The sequence below is a fragment of the Nyctereutes procyonoides genome, unplaced genomic scaffold (genome assembly GCF_905146905.1).
Source record: "Nyctereutes procyonoides isolate TBG_1078 unplaced genomic scaffold, NYPRO_anot_genome, whole genome shotgun sequence".
NCBI classification, from domain to species: Eukaryota; Metazoa; Chordata; class Mammalia; order Carnivora; family Canidae; genus Nyctereutes; species Nyctereutes procyonoides.
Window position 1 is genome coordinate 22,944,465 of NW_026575145.1, and position 19,248 is coordinate 22,963,712.

The 19,248-nt window shown below is 51.8% G+C and overlaps 3 protein-coding genes across 3 annotated transcripts; 2 read left to right on the forward strand and 1 right to left on the reverse strand.

Annotated features, from left to right (window-relative positions):
- Positions 1-1,428, forward strand: CEBPE (CCAAT enhancer binding protein epsilon). The gene is made up of 2 exons (XM_055309365.1): positions 1-510; positions 1,093-1,428. Exons 1-2 carry the CDS (start codon positions 1-3, stop codon positions 1,426-1,428), a joined length of 846 nt encoding a protein of 281 aa, XP_055165340.1.
- A 9,454-nt stretch (positions 1,429-10,882) lies between these two features.
- Positions 10,883-15,914, forward strand: CIROP (ciliated left-right organizer metallopeptidase). The gene is made up of 14 exons (XM_055309037.1): positions 10,883-11,195; positions 11,510-11,603; positions 11,693-11,744; positions 12,047-12,190; positions 12,465-12,590; positions 12,801-12,885; positions 13,032-13,177; positions 13,252-13,423; positions 13,754-13,823; positions 13,899-13,995; positions 14,099-14,371; positions 14,601-14,830; positions 14,994-15,170; positions 15,707-15,914. Exons 1-14 carry the CDS (start codon positions 10,883-10,885, stop codon positions 15,912-15,914), a joined length of 2,187 nt encoding a protein of 728 aa, XP_055165012.1.
- Positions 15,915-16,054: 140 nt separating this feature from the next.
- CUNH14orf119 (chromosome unknown C14orf119 homolog) lies at positions 16,055-19,198 on the reverse strand. Its single transcript, XM_055309068.1, has 2 exons — positions 18,951-19,198; positions 16,055-17,388 (listed from the first exon to the last, which is right to left on the reverse strand). The coding sequence occupies exon 2, from the start codon at positions 17,385-17,387 to the stop codon at positions 16,959-16,961; it is 429 nt and encodes a 142-aa protein (XP_055165043.1). The 5' UTR covers position 17,388; positions 18,951-19,198; the 3' UTR covers positions 16,055-16,958.
- Positions 19,199-19,248: the final 50 nt, after the last annotated feature.

Below are 19,248 nucleotides of genomic sequence, written 5' to 3' on the forward strand. Positions count from 1 at the left end.
ATGTCCCACGGGACCTACTATGAGTGTGAGCCCCGGGCTGGCCAGCAGCCACTCGAGTTCTCAGGGGGCCGAGCGGGGCCTGGGGAGCTGGGGGACATGTGTGAGCATGAGGCCTCCATCGACCTCTCTGCCTACATTGAGTCTGGGGAGGAGCAGCTCCTCTCTGACCTCTTCGCGGTGAAGCCGGCACCTGAGGCCCGAGGCCTTAAGGGACCCGGAACCCCTGCCTTCCCCCACTACCTGCCGCCTGACCCTCGGCCCTTCGCCTACCCCCCACATACCTTCGGCCCTGACAGGAAGGCGCTGGGGCCTGGCATCTACAGCAGCCCGGGGAGCTACGACCCCAGGGCTGTGGCCGTGAAGGAGGAGCCCCGGGGGCCAGAGGGCAGCCGAGGGGCCAGCCGTGGTGGCTACAATCCTCTGCAGTACCAAGTGGCACACTGTGGGCAGACGGCCATGCACCTGCCCCCAGCCCTGGCAGCACCCAGCCAGCCCCTGCGCGTCCTCAAGGTAAGAGCAGGTCGAATCTCGTCCCCGCCCCCCCCGGAGGCTGGAGGGAGGCCCAGTGCTGGTGGGGGACCCTGCGCTCCCACCGATGCTAACAGGTCCCTGTGTGATGTTGCTCTGTGAGACCAACCCACCCCCAAACCCTCTGCGCCTCCCTGTGAATGCACTCTCCTCCTGAACCCCAGCGCGTGGCTGAATCCCGGAGTGTCCTGCAGGCCCTGTGGCCAGCCGACCTGCCCTGACCTCAGGTCCCACCAGCTTCTCTGCTGCCCATCAAGCCCCTTCCTCCCGTCTCTCTGCCACCTGCTTCTAGAAGAGGAAATGCCTGCAGATCGTAGGACTAGGGACTCAAGATAGATTGAAGGAAAGTGGTTTTCAGACCATGTGGGAACATGAAGGGGAGTTTTGGTCAGAGCGGGGGACCCTCTACACACGGCTGGGCATTCCCTGAGAGCCAACAGCTGGCTCTGGATCCCATATCTCTTCGATGCCCAAGTGTGCTCGGGCTGCTGGGATTCCTGCCCGGCCTCCACTCCGCTGCCTGGCCAGCTCTCACCTGCGGTCCCTTTGTGCCTTCCCCTCCAGGCCCCTGTGGCCACCGCCGCACCCCCCTGCAGCCCCCTCCTCAAGGCACCATCCCCGGCTGGCCCCTCACACAAAGGCAAGAAGGCGGTGAACAAGGACAGCCTGGAATACCGGCTGCGGCGGGAGAGAAATAACATCGCCGTGCGCAAGAGCCGGGACAAGGCCAAGAGGCGCATCCTGGAGACACAGCAGAAGGTGCTGGAGTACATGGCGGAGAATGAGCGCCTCCGCAGTCGTGTGGAGCAGCTGACCCAGGAGCTAGACACCCTCCGAAACCTCTTCCGCCAGATCCCCGAGGCTGCCAACCTCATCAAAGGCGTGGGGGCCTGCAACTGAGCCTGGCTGGCAGACTGTGGCACCAGCCCCCCACCCCACCCCGCCCCCCTGGCCCAGCCTGACCCTGGGATCCTGCCCTGCTGAGGCCCTAGAGCCCCTCATGGGCCAAGCCTAACACAGAGACCATGGACAACTGGCAGCGGGTGGCCGGGGGGAGGACAGATGCCAGCATAATGATTCTGTAGCTGAATAAAATTGTACTATGACTCAGCAATGGGCCTGGACACTGGGCCTGGGGGTGGCAGGGGAGGGGGGGTGCGTGTGTGGCATGGGGGCTTCAAGGGTGGAGAATGTGCGTGGCTGGGTCTGCTACCTCTTGGTTCCATGGCCGTTTAAATGAATGCCCAAGAACGCAGACACACTGGCCCAGCACATCGCATGGTCGGGCAGGGCATCAGCCACTCTGCTCCTCTCTCCCCCTGCCCCTACCCCAACCCACTCCACCCTTCCGGATAATGAAGATACCCCATGCCTGCAACCCCACAGGACCTGGAGCAGTCTCTGGATCCTTCCCTGACAGAGTTTTGTGGCTTGTGGGGAGATCCCAGCACCACCCAGTCCCTTATGCCTAGGCCTGAGAGCCCCAGCACCTTGTAAGCTCCTGTCAGCTTCCAGATGGCTCTGCCATACTTATGGTCCCCTAGTTCTGAATCCGGGACTCAACCCCTTCTTTCCAGTTCTACAACTTGAGGCCACCAGGCTGACATCCTCTAGTGGCTTCCTCATTGTCCCTCATTCACTGGGGCTGGGGTTCCCCCATAGCACTTGCTTGGGGGAGGACTCCAGTGGGATAGGCTTTGAGACCTCTGTGTATAAGAGAAAGTTGATAATGAGAACAGTCCACCTCTGCCAGTGAAACCCCTCATGCAAAGTGTTTTCTCTTTCATAGAGCTCCAGCCCAAGAGCCTCCTTCTGCATCTCCCACCAGGTTTTACTATTTGTGTGACCCAAACCAGTTTCCTCTCTCTGTGCCTCAGTTTCCCTGTCCGCACCATGGGGGTAGCATCAGTACCCACCTCACAGTGTGGTTATGTACATACACAAATGTGGCCTGGCACATGGTAAGATGAATATTCGTCATTATTCTGTTTTGCTGGCACGGAAAGGACCTCGGGATCTCACGTAAACTTCTAGTTCTGCAGGTGAGGAAACTGAGATCTCAAGGGGAGAAAGGGACTTAGCCAGAGTCACATGGTTGCTTAGAGGCAGAGCCAAATAGCTCCAAAAAAATCACAGATCTTAAGAAGTGCTGGAAGAGACCTCAAGGGATCATCTGGTGGGCTTTGGCCTCAGACGAACAAGATAGTGTGAGCCGCATCTTACAGATAAAGCAGCTGAGGGCCAGAGGGGATAAGAGACATTCTCCTGAAGCTCTCTCAGTCCCTTTGCTGCATCAGCACATGGCACCTGGCTCTACTCCATGCTCACAGCCTTCCCACAGAGGCACACAGCACCGGGCGGGCCTGACAGTCCCATTCAGTAAGTAACCAGGGACGGTGGACAGAGCCGGAGACATGAGCCACAGGACACGCTAGTCTCTCTTTGACCACTGATGATTTTGTAGGCCTCCCTCTGAGAAAACCTGAGTTAGATATCAAGGAATAACTTCCTTTTTTAAAAAAATTTTTTTAAAAAAAATATTTTATTTACTTATTCATGAGAAACACAGAGAGAGGCAGAGACACAGGCAGTGTGTGTCTTTTTTTAAAAAAATATTTTTTTAAAAAAAATATTTTATTTACTTATTCATGAGAAACACAGAGAGAGGCAGAGACACAGGCAGAGGGAGAAGCAGGCTCCATGCAGGGAGCCCGATGTGGGACTTGATCCCGGGACCTCAGGATCACACCCTGGGCCCAAGGCAGACGCTCAACCACTGAGCCACCCAGGCGCCCCTCAAGGAATAGCTTTCTGAGACAGGAAGAGAGACAGAGTCCTCCCAGTCTCCACTCTGTCTCCCACCCTTGCCCCATCGCCACATCCCCAGCAACAGAGACCTCATACACTTCGGGCATCCATGTGCACTGTGGCTGCCTCACTCAGGACTCAATTCCTTTCTTGCCTTTGCCTCTGTGTCCCTCAGGCACCCTCTCCTTCATCTATCCCTGGATCCACTGCCCCAGATCTGGTCTGGGTAGATGGATATGAACCTCACTGGATGGTTAATTCTATTCCCTTACCCTTGGGGCCTCCCAAGTTCGTAAGGGGAGGTGCCTGTCTCTGTCTATGTGGATGCCCGGGAGAATCCCGCGCCTCCCTTTCCTAGCCCGGGGGATCGGGTTGCATAAGGGGGGTTTGTACAGAACAGGATAAGTGACTCAACCTCCGGATTTCCTCCTCTCAGCTCGAGACCACTGCCCCTTGACTTATTTTCAAGATTCTGGGTGATGGGACCTGGGTGGCTTCAGCATCAACCCCATGCTGCTTTCCCACAGCTCTGGACTAGGTCTCCTCCCAGCCCCCCACCCACCCTGTGGCTCCTCAGGGCAGGTGCCTAGGGCACCAGGGTTGGTGAAGAATCACAGTCCCACCCTGAGAAAGGAGCATACCTGGTCCCTGCATGATGACAAGTGGTGAGCATGCCCTGATCCTCTGGCAGATCATGTCCCAGGGAGATGACAGGTAGCGAGAAGCCACAGTTTCTGCAGAAGGCTTTTAACCTGACCTCAGTTGGTTTGGATCAAAGTCATTTGTTCAACAAGTATTTGCTGAGCATCTTGCCTGTGCTGGGCCCTCGAAAGGTGCTGAGAACCCTGTGGTGACCTAGACAGACCCAGCTCTTGGCTGAATGGGTAGGAAGATAAAGGCAATAAGCAAATGCACTGAGTGTCTTCCTTTGCCCTTCTAGGTCCCCTCTACCCCGGGTCATCCTGCTGTGTTCCAGGAGGGACAGGACATTGGAGGGCAGCAGGAGGGTCAACTCGAGTGCTTCTCCCCCAGCTCTCTCCTGTCAGGGACGGGCACCCTCCACTGCCTCCTCTCACAAGATCCCTGCCCTCTGGCCTCAGGCGCAGTAATGGAGCTAGCCAGTTTCTTCATCATTCCTTGCAGCTTTCCCCCAAACCCTTCCTTCATGCCTCTACAAAGCACCTTCAGAAAATTCACTAATTACTTCATTTGGGGAAATCAAATAAACAAGCAGGGGAGCACCTGGGTGGCTCAGTGATTGGGCCTTCGGCTCAGGTAGTGAGATCTGGGGGTCCCAGGATCAAGTCCCATATCAGGTTCCCCACAGGGAGCCTGCTTCTTCCTCTGCCTGTGTCTCTGCCTCTCTCTCTGAGAAGGAAGGCTATTTGGTGATACCGGGAAGAGAGAGGAAGCTGCCCAAGGTGAGCCAGCCAAGGTCAGTCCTGCAGTGGCTGCTTGTGAAAGCTGCTCCCCTGCTGGTGCACACCTCCCCACCCCACCCTCCATGGATTGCCACACGCCTGGGCCCCCAGGGCCCCCATCCCGGTGTTGCAAGATCCCGGTTGGGGTTGTGGGGGTGGAAAGGGGCCCCTTCACCTCCACCCCTACCCTGCGCCAGCCAGGGAGGGGGCTATGGGATGCAGGGGGCTGTATGGGAGATCCTGAAGCAACCATAACCAAGGCTGGCTGAGGGCCTGTGCACCTCCCCTTCGCCGGCCCCCAGCAAACACACTTCTCCTTTCCTGCGCTCTTCCCAAGTAGGGATGGTCTGACTTGGACAGGACTCCCGACTGGCCTGTCAGTGAATGGGCACTATAAGCAGGCCTGGGCCCAGAAAAAACTTCAGTGGCATGGAAGGAGTTCCCTGAAGCTACCCTGCTGGAGATGGGGTGGGTATTTTTAGAGCAAAATGGCTGCAACTGGCTGTCAGTTCTGACTTTTGGAGTAGCAGAAGGGTCCTAGGACTTGGGAAAAAGCAGGCTTTCCACCAGGGAGAGCCCCACCTACAGAGCTCCGGCCTTCCCCTTTGGTTTATGGAAACAGAGATCTGAGGTAGGTAGAGGCAGGCTGCACACAGAATGGCTCTCTGACACCCCACAAGCCAAACTTTGCTCCAAGGCCCCAAACTGTCCAAACCTCTGTTGCCCCCCACACCTAGCACTGCTGCCCCTGGCCAGGCCATCCCACCTTGCTGCAATCGGGACGGTTTGCAAAACGCCTGCTCGCTCCCGCTTTGTCACCATCTGAGGTTAGGGCTGCGCTGTGGAGATAAGCCCAGGCCCCACCCGCCGTCCAGAGTGAGCAGCCGGCCTGCTGCAATCGGGACGGTTTGCAAAACCCCTGCTCGCTCCCACTCTGTCACCATCTGAGGTTAGGGCTGCGCCCCAAGATAAAGTCTAGCCCCGCCCCAGGGCTGGGCCTCCAAACCTCTCAAGCAGCAGCGTGGCTAAGAGACGGAGCTCCTGGGAAGCCACTCAGGGTCTGGCAGCCTCACTCAGGCCCAGCACAGAGATGCCTCTGCCTGGTCCTCCCCTCCCTGCTTCTCCTCTCCACCCCTAACCTCACCTCTGCACACCTCGTCCTCATTACTGCCCTCTCCCCACACTAGCCATCAGCTCTTTTCACCTTCTACCTCCCATCCCCACCCTCCCTCCCTGCTCATCCCTCCTGTCTCCACACCACACCCAAATCCATATTCATTCGCTCAAAAACTACTTATAACACCTACTCCAGGCTGGACACTTTGCTTGTTATAGAAGCTACAGGGTGAACAAGGAGAGCAGTCCCTGCCCTCATGGGGCTTACAGAGCCACGACAGGGACAGACATGCACAATAAATTGATAATTCCTTTTTTTTTAAATTTTTATTTATTTATGATAGAGAGAGAGAGAGAGAGAGGCAGAGACACAGGCAGAGGGAGAAGCAGGCTCCATGCACCGGGAGCCCGACGTGGGATTCGATCCAGGGTCTCCAGGATCGCGCCCTGGGCCAAAGGCCGGCGCTAAACCGCTGCGCCACCCAGGGATCCCTAAATTGATAATTCCAAACAGGCTGTGCTATGTGGCCGAAGTAAAGGGGTGTATGGGACGGATGTTATAATCAGGGCAATTGACTTAATGGTGAAGGTCCGATGAGACTTCTTTGAGGAAGTGCCACACAGATGTCTAAGAGGTAAGGAGTCACACTGGGCACAGACTTCTGTGGGTTCCCAGCACAGAAATACATACGAAGTCCCCGGGCAGGCCCTTCCTGGTCACTGACAGAGGCTGGGGCTGGAGACCAAGTCAGAGGGGGACTGAGGCCACGTCTCCGGATGGTGGAATCCAGAGCATGAGGGGGAGGAACCATCTCCCAAAAGAAGAGGACATTTCCTGTCCTCGAAGAAGACAGAAGGGACTGCAGCAAGCATAGATGCATCCCCAGGCCGGATGCAGCGGGCGTTGCCACTTCTGCCTAATGGCTCTGTCTCCACCTCACTGGGACTTGAGGGGACTGCCAGCCACTGAGCAGCCTGAGGAGCAGGCTTAAAGGTGTTAGACTCCGGGGGCCGAGATTTCGTTCCTTTTTTAAAATATTTTTTAAAGATTTTATTTACTTATTCATGAGACACACACACACACACACACACACACACACACACAGAGGCAGAGACACAGGCAGAGGAAAAAGCAAGCTCCATGCAGGGAGCCTGATGCAGGACTCGATCCCAGGACAGCTGGATGACGACCTGAGCCAAAGGCAGACACTCAAACACTGAGCCATCCAGATGCCCCAGGACTGAGATTTCTGACTTGAGAGCACCCTGTTGAAGTCAGTGATGACAACAGAGTGACAACAGGCTGACCTCTCTGGGGACCACCCTCAGTGGTCCTTAGCTGCTTGTGGGGGGGGGCAGGATGCAGAGGGCAGACAATGAAGAGGAGTGGGGGGCACTTTTGAAGGAGGGATTTGGTGATGAGCCTGAAACCCAAGGTGGAAAACGAAAAGACAGGAAGGGCCAGCGGTTCTTCCATGAGCCCCTAGAACAGCTGCAGTGAACGGCTTGAGCAAACAAACCGTAAGGAAAGGAGATCATATCAGAGAGCATGATGCTCGATTCAGTTATTTCATAGGTGCTGCAGCCTCTGGTGATGATAAGGCTCCTAGGAGTGGCTTACTAAAGTGGAATGAAGAATGTTCGACACAGGCTAGTGAAGGAACTGAGAGGTCAGCATGCTGGATGGAGCATCCACATGAGCAATGACACCACCAAGACATGCTTTGCTCACCACCATCCTCGCCCACACCCTGTCTTCATCCTAGCTTGCCTCCACCTCCTCCTCTTCCTCCTTAGCATCCTCACTCCAGGTACCTAATCTCCTCCCTCTGCACCCTCATCTCACCTCATCCCATCCTCTCCACTTTTGCTCTGTGGTTGCCCCACCTCATCCTTTCCTACCGCTTCTTCCCTCCTGCCCCACCTGTTGTCCCCACTCCCCTCTTTTTCATTCTGTTCCTCTGAGATCATACCTTTACCCTCCATGCTGTGCCCTTGAGAACACAATGGGAGGCACGGTGGGTTAAACTCCACATTGGGCACCTACCCATGCTGCCTAATTTTGCTGTGCCCTGGTTGTAAAATTGGGGTAATTATAATCATACCTACCATGGAAGGTTGCCGAAAGGAATACACGTCTAAAGTGTTTGCTAGGAAAAAAAAAATAAAGTGTTTGCTAGGGGCCACCTGGGGGGCTCAGTCGGTCAAGCATCTGCCTTTGGCTCAGGTCATGATCTCAGAGTCCTGGGATAGAGCCCTACATCGGGCTTCCTGCTCAGCAAGGGAGTCTTCTCTCTCTGCCCCTGCCCATTCTTGTGTTCACTCTCTCGTTCACTCTGTCTCAAATAAATAAATTAATTAATAAACAAACAAACAAACAAACAAACAAATAAATAAATAAATAAAATATTTAAAGTGCTTGCAAGATGTCTGGGCACAAAGAGAATGCTCAAATAACTGTTATTCTCACCCTCTCTCCTTACCTCCTCTCTTTCCTCCCAGCCACCTTCCCACCTCCATTATCCCTCTGTGCCTACTTAACACCTCTTCAAAGAGGCACAGGCGAATCAGACTCAGCCCCTGCCCACAGTCTAGCAGGGGAACAAGCATAAAAATAAATGTCAGGAGAATATAATAAGCGCCACTTGAAAGATGTGAAAGAACAGCTATTGGATGACAGAGGCGATGCAAACCACCTCTGCTCAGAGGGGAGTAAAGAAGAAATCTCAGCAGGCAGAGACCCTCGCAGCTGGCTCTGGAAAGACGAGGAAGAATTTGCCAGGCAAAGTCAGGAGAGAGATATTCCAGCAGAAGAAACACGAGGTGTTTCTTGTGCTGTTTCTGTTGGGAGGTATGAAGTTCTGCACGCATGTGTGAAGAACCGGATAAACCCCTGCCCTGCAAGCGGCGCACCCTCCACGCAGCGGCCACAAGGGGGCAGCAAAGCATTAGGCGTGACAGCTGCGGGGCGAAAACCTGAGGCGAGCCCCACAGATGTAGACTCCTTTGGGCCAATCCTGACCCGGAGGGGTCCCCCCCAATCTGGACACCCAGCCAGGAAAAAAGGAAAAAGAGGCACATGACACGTGGAGAAGAAGGTTTGTCTTAGAAAAAGAACAAGAGTCCCCTAAGGATTTATACACATGTCCATGTTGAAAGTGATGTGACTTGGTATTTTATCATGAACCCAACGGACACTGTTCTCAGGGCTTTACAAACTTCTTTTTTTTTAAATGAGCGCCGTGCTCAGAGTGGAGCCCCATGTGGGGCTCGAACTCATGACCCCAAGATCAAGTCAGACATTTAACCAGCTGAGCCACCCAGATGCCCCTTAAAGTCTTTGCTTTCTCCTCAAAGCAACCTGGTCAGGTAAGTACAATCACCTGTCTTTTGCAAATGGGCACCTGAAGGCATTCGACCATAGTCACCTAGGTGGAAAGTGGCAGAGTTGGTCTGGTTCCAGTGTTTGGCTGCCTCCCTTGTAACTGGCCATTCCAGCCACAGGTCTCGTATATCAACATATAAAATCCAGCCTCCCTAGGAAGTCAGCAGCCATTCTGTAAACTCTTAGCCTGTCTGTAACTAATTAGCTGTGTTGCTTTCCATCATTTTACCCCTGACCTGTTTCCTCAAAAGTTAAGCGACTGGGGGTTTGGGTCTGCTCCTTCATCCACCAACTGATAACTAGGCCCTCTTGACTGTGCCGAGCGCTGTGGCTACAAAGCCAGCCGGGAAGCAGGTTTGCCTTGAAGGGAGTGCAGGATGTGAAGGGAGAGCCGCCAAGCCAGTGATTATTGCAGAAGAGGAGGAGAGAAGCCCCTCCTGTGAAGTGGGCTCCCTCCCATCTGGCAAGTGTGGAATTTGGGCAGGAGGTGTTAAGTAAGAAAGGCTTCCCAAAGTAATTATAGGGAAGGTAGAATTAGCCAGGCAGTCAGGGAAGGCGGAGTGTCCAGGCAGGGGAAACAGGATGTGAAAGCACAGCGTGAACAAAAAAAACAGGGGGTTCCAAGAGCTGGGTGAGAACATCTTTGCACATATTCTACTAATGTCCATTTTAAGAGGTGACTTTCCCTCCCAGCATGCCTATATATGTGGTTCTTTGAAGCCTCACAGAGCTAACACAGCAGTCTTTCCTAGGAGGTGGTCAATCAGCCAACATGTATTTGCTGAGAACCTACTAGGTGCCCCATACAGATGGGGGAGGTGCCTGAAGGTCTTTCAGTTAGTTAGAGTCCACCCAGTCCTGATATCGGGGCCAGGAACATGCAGAAGCATGCTCACCCATCTCCAATGAGGTAAGTAGGCATCTATGAAGCACAGAGCAACCCCTTCACACCATTATGTTAATACCAACTTTTTAGTTCTGGGAAGGTTCCAAGGTTGTCTGCTCAGAAAGAGGGGAATTGGGATGAGAGATGAAAAAGGGTTAGGAGGGACGCCTGGGTGGCTCAGTGGTTGAGCGCCTGCCTTGGGCTCAGGGCATGATCTTGGGAGTCCCAGAATCAAGTCCCACATTGGGCTCCCTACATGGAGCCAGCTTCTCCCTCTGCCTATGTCTCTGCCTCTCTATGTCTCTCATGAATAAATAAATAAAATCCTTTTTAAAAGAAAAGAAAAAGGGTTAGGAGAGATTCCTGGATGAGGCAGGCTCCTCTTGGTAAAGATCAGTTGAGGCTTTGGGAATAACACTGCCCCCTCTGCCCTCACCACGCTGTGCGCGCGCACACACACACACACACACACACACACACACACACACACACAGCTTCCCCACCTTTGGCACCCCCAGGAGGAGGCAGCTTTGGTCCTTGTGGTTTACAGCTGACCTCCTGGAGGGAACTGTAGATTTTGTCAACAACACTCCACATCTTGAAATCTTGAAAAAATAAGCAAGAGTGGTGGAGAGGGTATGGAGAGAGATAGTAAAGAGAGGGAAGCCAGAAGTGAGCAAGGCGGGGAAGAAAGAAGAAGACAGGATCCAGCGCAGGTTACGGAGGAACACCAGCAAGATGTTGCTGCTGCTGCTGCTGCTGCTGCTCCTGGGAACTGTCGTGAGCAGATGCCTACATGATGAGACACAGAAGTCTGTGACCCTTCTCAGGCCCCATCTCTCCCAACTTGCCCCAAACTTCCACTCTTCCTCCCTCACCCTCCCTGGTTCCCGTGATCCCCAACCCCTGCGAATCCGAATCTGCTATATCAGAGATCCTGCATCAGCCGGAGCTTGGGATCCTGAGGGAGCCGAAATAAGAGGGGGACCCCAAGCCCTGGCCCTGGCTGCAGCCAGACAGGCCACTCAGCAACTCCAAGGGGTCCTCGCAGGTGATTGGAGATTAGAAGGAGGCAGGGAGGGCTGAGAAGCAAAGGGCTAGGGGGGAAGACAACCAGAGAAAAGGAACTCTTAAGATGTTGAGGTGAAATTGACCACTTACCTTTTTTTTTTTTTAAACATTTTATTTATTTATTCATGAGAGACACACAGAGAGAGGCAGAGACACAGGCAGAGGGAGAAGCAGGCTCCATGCAGGGAGCCCGATGTGGGACTGGATCCTGGGTCTCCAGGATCAGGCCCTGGGCCAAAGGCAGGCACTAAACCACTGAGCCACCCAGGGATCCCAACCGCTTATCTTTTTAAGTTCCTCCAGTGCAAGGCCCCCTGCTTCTGAGTCGAGACCCTGCACAGTACTGCCATGCTGTCTGGGGGGACCCGGACACCCCAAACTATCACAGGTGAGTTCATGCCCTTGAAAATGTATATACTGACTCTTTAGGGGCACAGAAATGTCTCCAGCTCACCTACAGATATTCATTCTTGGCAGATGCAGCCTCTTAAACCCAGAGTACAAGGGAGAGACTTGCCTGGGGGCAAAGGTGAGGGCAATTTCTCAGATTTGGGGATCTGAAGATCTCCAGCCTGCCTAGTCTTCTCCAAGACCATTAGCACCAAAGTCACTTAAAGTACTTCCTAACAAATGTAAATTCCTGAGCCCCTTCTCCCCTAGGCAATTTATTAAATGGGGGGTGGGGGGAGTGGGCAGGAGTCCCTATTCTGACCAGCTGCCTAAATGACCCTAAGGCCTACTAAAGATAAAGACTGTCCACTCCTCACTCCCAGTACCGTTTCCTATTGTCCTCACCTGCTAAGCTAGATGTTTCATTTCACTCCGGGCCAGATCCCTGATGCCCATCTCCGTGGTTATGCATTGTGGCCAGAGCAGGGTCCCCCACAACTGGTCCAGCCAGATGGGCCTGGGGTCCAAGACACTGATTTTCTCCTGTATGTGTTGGTGGCCCACACTTCCAAGTGCCATGGAGAGGTAAGACCCTAATCAAATCCTTTTCCCTGTTCTGCCTCTCTTAATCTTAAGTATCATGGGGAGGGGAAGGGAGCACAAAGGCAGTTTTTATTAAGTTGTCCTTATTTGAGGTGACTTGGTCATGTTGATGAAGTTCAGGTGGGAGCTAAGCCCCTTCAAGCCATCCCTTGGTACTATCCTTGCTGAGTTCCCGGGATGTCCACTTTCAGGAAGATCTCTTCTGTGTACCCCACTTCCCTGCTTCCCATCTACCTTGTCCTGGCCCCATCCACAGCCCTCTGTCATAGCCTATGCTGCCTGCTGCCAGCTGGACTCAGAAGACAGACCCCTTGCTGGCACCATTGTCTACTGCGCCCAGCATCTCACCAGCCCCAGCCTCAGCCATAGTGACATCGTCATGGTGACTGCCGCATGATGAATAGGAAGGCGCAAACAGGTTGGGGGAAGGGGGCAGGTCACTCAGCTTCCCATGGAGTGGAAGAATCTACTAAGGATTGGAGGAGAAGCTGCCTCAACTCTAAGAAGAGCTGATTGGGCAGAGGGACTAGAGAGTGGCTAGTCAATCTGCTCCATCCCCCACCCCCCTCACCCTGCAGTCATTTGTCCTTAGGTCACACTACACGAATTGCTCCATGCTCTGGGGTTCTCCGGACAGCTCTTCAAGAAGTGGCGGGATTGCCCCTCAGGACCCAGCGGTAAATGAGAGGAGTGAGGGCAAGCTTTCCTACCATGTCAACAAGAGGGGATCACTACCATCCCACCAACTCCTTCCTTCCGGTGCTGCTCTACACTTCCTAAGTCTTCCTCTTCTCATATTGCCTTCTTCGCTTTGTGTGCTCAGTTAGGGAGAACTGTTCCACAAGGCAACAAGTGACACGGCGAGATGAGTGGGGACAGCTGCTTCTAACCACCCCAACTGTTAGCCACAGCCTGGCCAAACACTTGGGAGTGCCAGGGACTTCATTGGGGGTTCCCTTGGAAGAAGAGGTGAGAATGAGAACACCTGGGGGTGCTGGAAGGAACGGGAGTAGACAGGTGGCAACCAGCTACCTCCTCCCTAGGGCCCTTTGTCTTCACACTGGGAGGCCCGAATGCTCCAGGGTTCTATAATGACCGCTACCTTCGATGGTGCCCGGCGCACTCGACTTGATCCAATCACTCTCGCTGCCTTCAGAGATTCTGGCTGGTACCAAGTCAATCACAGCGCTGCACAGGAGCTGTTGTGGGGCCAGGGTGAGAACAAGGAGAATGGCAGAGGGGCCCTTGTGACCTGGGTCAGTTTGGGGGCAGTGAGAGAGGTTGGGAGGGATTATCTGCTGGTGTGAGGGATGCTTGGGGCTTCATTTGTCCTTTTTTTTTTTTTTTTTAAAGATTTTATTTATTCAAGAGAGACAGAGACACAGGCAGAGGGAAAAGCAGGTTCCTCACAGGGAGCCTGTTGTGGGACTCAATCCTGGAACTCCGGGATCACACCCTGAGCCGAAGGCAGCCACTCAACCACTGAGCCACCCAGGTGTCCCGACTTTGTTCTGAGGGTTCTCTCTCTTCCTGTCTCTCAAGCAGGAGCTGGCCTGGAATTTGGCCTGGTGACTACGTGTGGGGCTGGCTCCTCAGACTTCTTCTGTACTGGCAGGTATGAGCGCTGCATGGTTGAGGGGCTGTACAGCTGTCAGGGACCCTAGTGTCAGATGCCATCCCTTCCCCACAGCGGAGTGGGCTGCCATTACCTGCATCTGGACAAGGGAAGCTGTTCCTCTGACCCCATGCTGGAAGGCTGCCGCATGTACAAGCCCTTGGCCAATGGGGTGAGATGACTAGAGAATAGAGTGAAACCGAGTGGGCCCAGAGCAGAGTCAACTTCCAAGGCATCTAGGCAAACATTTTTCTGCCTCCTGCCCCGCCCTTCAGAGTGAGTGCTGGAAGAAGGAAAACGGATTCTCACTGGAGGCAGAGAACCTCCATGGGGAAATCTACCATTCCCAGAGTCGTTGCTTCCTTGCCAACATCACCTCACCACTGTTCCATGAGGCCAAGACCAGGCATCCCTCTCAGATCCCATACCTGAAGGAAGCAGAGCTCACTGGCCGCTGCTACTTACATCAATGCACAGAGAGAGGAGCATACAAGGTGCAGGCAGAGGGATCACCATGGGCCTCATGCCTTCCTGGAAAAGCTATTCAGGTGGGCATCGTAAGTGATAAGCTATGCAGCACATTGGCAAAAGGAAGTTTAAAGTGCTTGTACAGTGGTACTATCCAACCTATTTCGATGTTTTTTTTTTTTTTGTTTGTTTGTTTTTTACCAGTTACCCACTGTGTCCATGACCCTGACCTAGGCTGTACTTTTTCCTGGGAAGGAGGGCTTGAGCAATTATGATCAAAACTATACCCTGCTATGTATTTCCTTGCAGATACCTGGGTACTATGGTCTTCTCTTCTGTCCCCGGGGTCGACTGTGTCAAACTAACGTAGGTACCAGCGCTGTTACTTCACCACCTGTGAGTCTTCCGATCCAAGATGGGTTATTCCAGCTGTCTTTACAATTAGCTGGGCCCCCTGGCGACTCCATGGGGAAGGGAGAGCTCGAAGAGCTGACTGAAGCAGTACTACAGGCCCTGGTGAGCAGAGGCGGTGCCAGCAGGTAAAGGGATAGTACAGGCTGAGGATTCATACAGTGGGCCAAGGGAACTGCATAAGTGGGTTACTGAACAACTCTTCAACTCCCACTCCTAAGCCTGTACCTGTTTCAGGAGTTACTCTTCCAGGGACTCTACCTCCCTTAAGAGATCCAAATGTCTCTATAGGTGCTATTTCCACAGCCCCTCCATTACTGCTAGCCTAATGTTCACCGTGTACATGTGGAAGTCCTCTGGCTGCCGAGGGCCTTCAGTTGGTATGCTACACAGGGCCCTGACCTTGACTCTCCAGAAACCCCTAGAAGTACACTATGGAGGAGCCAGCTTTACCACAGAACACATCAAGTAAGATAATATTCCAAGTAGTTTTCTTTCAAATCCAGGAGTCCAGATGTTTGAAATTGCACTAAGCACTCACTCCTATGTAGGTCCTAAACAGGGTTATTTCAGAAAACTAATGTGATGACCTCAGGTCTATCACTATGGGACACCCTTCCCACCACAGTAATGGAGTTCCTCATCTCTAGGACATAGGGATCCTAGTCCTCTTCCTTCCTTAAGTACTAATGGGGCACCATGTCTAGCTACCCAAACACCGTAGTCTAACTCTTCCCTTAAATCATTTCCCTCACTGCCAGGTTGGCTTCTAACAACTTAAGTTTGCTAGGAGACTCGGATTTTTTTTTTTCCTCTTCTTTTCTAGGAGACTTGGATCTTGGTCTTTTTCCTACATTCAGGTTCTATATTCCTGATTTCCTTTGTAGCTTACCAATTGGATGAAGCAAGGTTTCATGAGCTCTGTGTATTATGATAAAGGTGAAGCCCTTCACCTTCCAAGCCTGGGCATTATTCCAAGCCAAATATTACCTCTATGTTCCTAGGTTGCTGGCTACCTTGGACCATAATCCCTCCGTGACCCATCTTGCACTGTCCATGGGACTCTGCCTAACACTGCTTATCCTGGTGGGTGCACTGGGAACCGTGGCTTATCAGAAACGAGCTACTCTTCGGGTGGCACCATCTGCCCCTCACCATTCACCAGAGCTCCAAGACACAAGAGACCCAGTTGGAGGAATAAGGGAGGTGTGATGTTACCCAAAGCATGACAGGGTAGATAGGGCAGATTATTTCTTGGAAGACAACTGGATGCCAAGTCTACCTTTTCTCAGAATGCCTTTCTCTAGGTATCACCTCTATACTAGCCTTGTAACGAAAAAGAGCTAGAGACATGGTTCTGAGGATTCTTTATTTTGATACAAAAAATAAACCCTTTAACCTATAGAGTGTCACTTGTTTTCATATCACAAACTTACAGAATAGGAATCTGTTACCAGCTCCAAGAATATCACATATACTTTAGAAGTCATTGCTATTCGGATTCAAACAAACATCAGTGTGGAAGGAGTAGCTAATTGTTTCCCTCTCCTGATTTTTTCATAATTTTACAAAATCATCACTAGGAAAGCTAACAGTTGGCATGTCACACAATTATGCCAGAATCTGGAAAGGGCAGTGGAACCAACCATGTGAATCCAGTTAAACTATAAAAACATGACCTTTTATTGTCCTTCTCTCCTGCTTCTGGAGTAGGAAAGCTTTACTTAAAAGCCCCACGGGCCAGCAATATGCTTATTTTTTTTTTTTTATGCTTGAGTTATAATGTGTAGGTTCCCTCTCATTATACTTGCAAAAGAAGCCACGGAATTCTTCAGGGTCTGATATGTAGAAAGGAGCAAGCTAGGAGGCAGACTGGATTTACTGGGATGGAAAACAATTATGTGAGCAGTCCAGTTGATAGGCTGTTAACATTGAAATAACCAAGGCTTGGGGCACGTGGGTGGCTCCGTCGGTTAAGCATCCAACTCTTGATTTTGGCTCAGGTCATGATCTCAGGATTGTGAAATCAAGCCCGCTTAAATCAGGCTCAGTGCGGGGCATGGATCCCGCTTAAGATTCTCTCTCTTCCTTTGCCCTTCCCCTGCCTCCAAAGATATAATCAAGCCTGTACAGGTCAACAAGTTCAATCAGCTGATTGGAATACCATCCCTAGACCTTTAAGCGACACATTTGAAGTTCTCACAGTAAAGTTGTGGCTCCATCAGCTGTGATTATCTTCTTTGATTTTAATGTCCATCAGTCTTTACCAGCTGTAGCAGCCACTGCTTGGTAAAACTTTGCCACGAAGTCTGGCTCACTGACCTCCAGCTGCCTGACAAATTCATTGCGCTCCTGCTCAGCCCAACCTCGAAACCACTGATCCCAAAGACGTAGCTGGCACTCAAAGATACAAGGTGGTCGGTTTGCTCTAGACACACTAAGCTGCTCCAGCCCTTCCAGCAGTGGCTGTAATTTTCCTGGCACTGCCTTAGCTACCAGGTCCTGTAGGAAACGTTCACGCTGGGGACCTGACCAACTGGCAAACCAGTGAAGAATACACTTCATCTCCTGGGAAGTGATGTAAGACATTGGGGGTGGGGAAGAGTTAGTAATACTATCTGGTACTGAGGGTAAAGGAGGAGGGAAGGATAGTGGCATTGAAGAGGAAGATGATTCCAGCGGCATCCTGAAAGATAAAAGCACTGTTATATATTCTCTAGATAAAGTAACAAAACACAATTTCCCAACGAGGAATCTTATCACAATCAGCATCTACAGATAAAATTACTTTTCACCAATTTACAGGAACACAACAGGGTACTTCATACCGGTTATTATCCAATTACCTTAGAGAGGTCACTCAAGAATAACTTAATTTCACATTTGCCAACCTTCCTCTTTTTGAAACCATCACTCTCCCCAAAGACTGCTTCTCTCCATTATTCTTATAAAGAATCTAAAAATAATCTACACATTTCTTGCTCATTCTCTCTGGACTACTTTTATGTTCCAGGTTGATAAAGAAAAAAAAAAAACAAAACAAACAGTGATCAACATTGGTGCGTCTCACCTTAAAAAGAAAAAAGGAACACATTTTTAAATCTAGTACATGCAGCCAATCTGGACCTAGATGTTAATCATTCCAGAACTATCAACAGTGAGAGAAGAAAAAAAAATCAAAATCATACATGATGGAAAGAGTGTTTTGTTTGTTTTGTTTTTTAAGATTTTACTTATTTATTCACGAGAGGCACAGGCAGAGGGAGAAGCAGACTCCCTGCAGGGAGCCTGATGCGGGACTCAATCTGGGTCCTGAGCCAAAGGCAGACACTCAACTGCTGAGCCACCCAGGTGTCCCAGAAAGTCTTCTTTGTAATGTGCATATAGCCTCTGAAATATGCCAAGAACTTCATAACATCCATTACTTCCTTACATTTCCAGTAAAGCACCAGGAAAAATTGAAGACCAGAGTAAGTGCCTTACCCAAAATAAAACACAGTTAAGAAAAAATAGGAGAAGCCAGTTTATTCCAAACTGGAAAATGTCTAGTTAGTTTGGTAGCTTAGGACCCTAACAAGTGTTACACTGCTGTAGATGTAGGACAATCCATGTCTTTGCACATTTTCCTTAAAGTTCAATGTAAAATACTCATTGATGCCCTGCCACTGATTTGCATCAGTAATCCAAACTGAAGGTGAGACGACTTGAATAGGTCTCGGACTCGCCAGTTTGAATTTCTAACAATGAAAACCTTAAACTACTTATCAGTGACCTATTTTATTGTTCTGCGGCAATCTGGGAGTATTTGCAGTGACAAGGAAAGGAAACCCTATACTTAAAATTAACATCAATCAGTTCAGTACCCAAACAGTCCGAGACTGCCTTTTTCACAGCGGCCCTACAAGAAGCAATTCCTCCTTACGGAACTTTATTCTCTTATTCGGGGTAAGGAAAAACTTTTGCCGAGTCTTGCGACACGGCCTCCTCAGCAAACTCAAGTTCAAGGATTATGACTTCGTTCACAGTCTGGGCCCAAAGACACGGTGCTGCCACTTGCCCGCTCTGGAGGCCAGGTAGCCTGGCATCCACGGACCCAAAGAGCAACGTAGTCTTGGATGGGAGTGGCGGGGATTCGGAAATGGGGGGGCGGCAGCTGTACTGGCAGCAGGACGGCAACTGCGCCCTACCTGGGTAACCCGCAAACGCCGAGTCTGACCCGGCCCAGGGAGGGGCTTCTACTGCGCTTACCTCCCCTTTCCTCTCACAGGGAACCCGGAGACCGTCACAGAGATGCTTAAATTCCAACTGTCGCCGCCGCTTCCATGTTTCCTGAAAACCCGAAGCAGGGCCAGCCCGGCAGCCCACGCACTTCCGGCCCCGGACCAGCCCCAAACACCCAAGCGCCTCAGCGCCTCAGCCGTAGGTTCGGAGAGAGCCGAGCAACTCCGACTTTGTTATGCCAGAGTCGAAGGCTTCCGAATACATTCGATTCCAAGCCTCGGTAAGACGAAAATAACCGAGCTCTGAAAGCAGAGAGAGGGCGGGG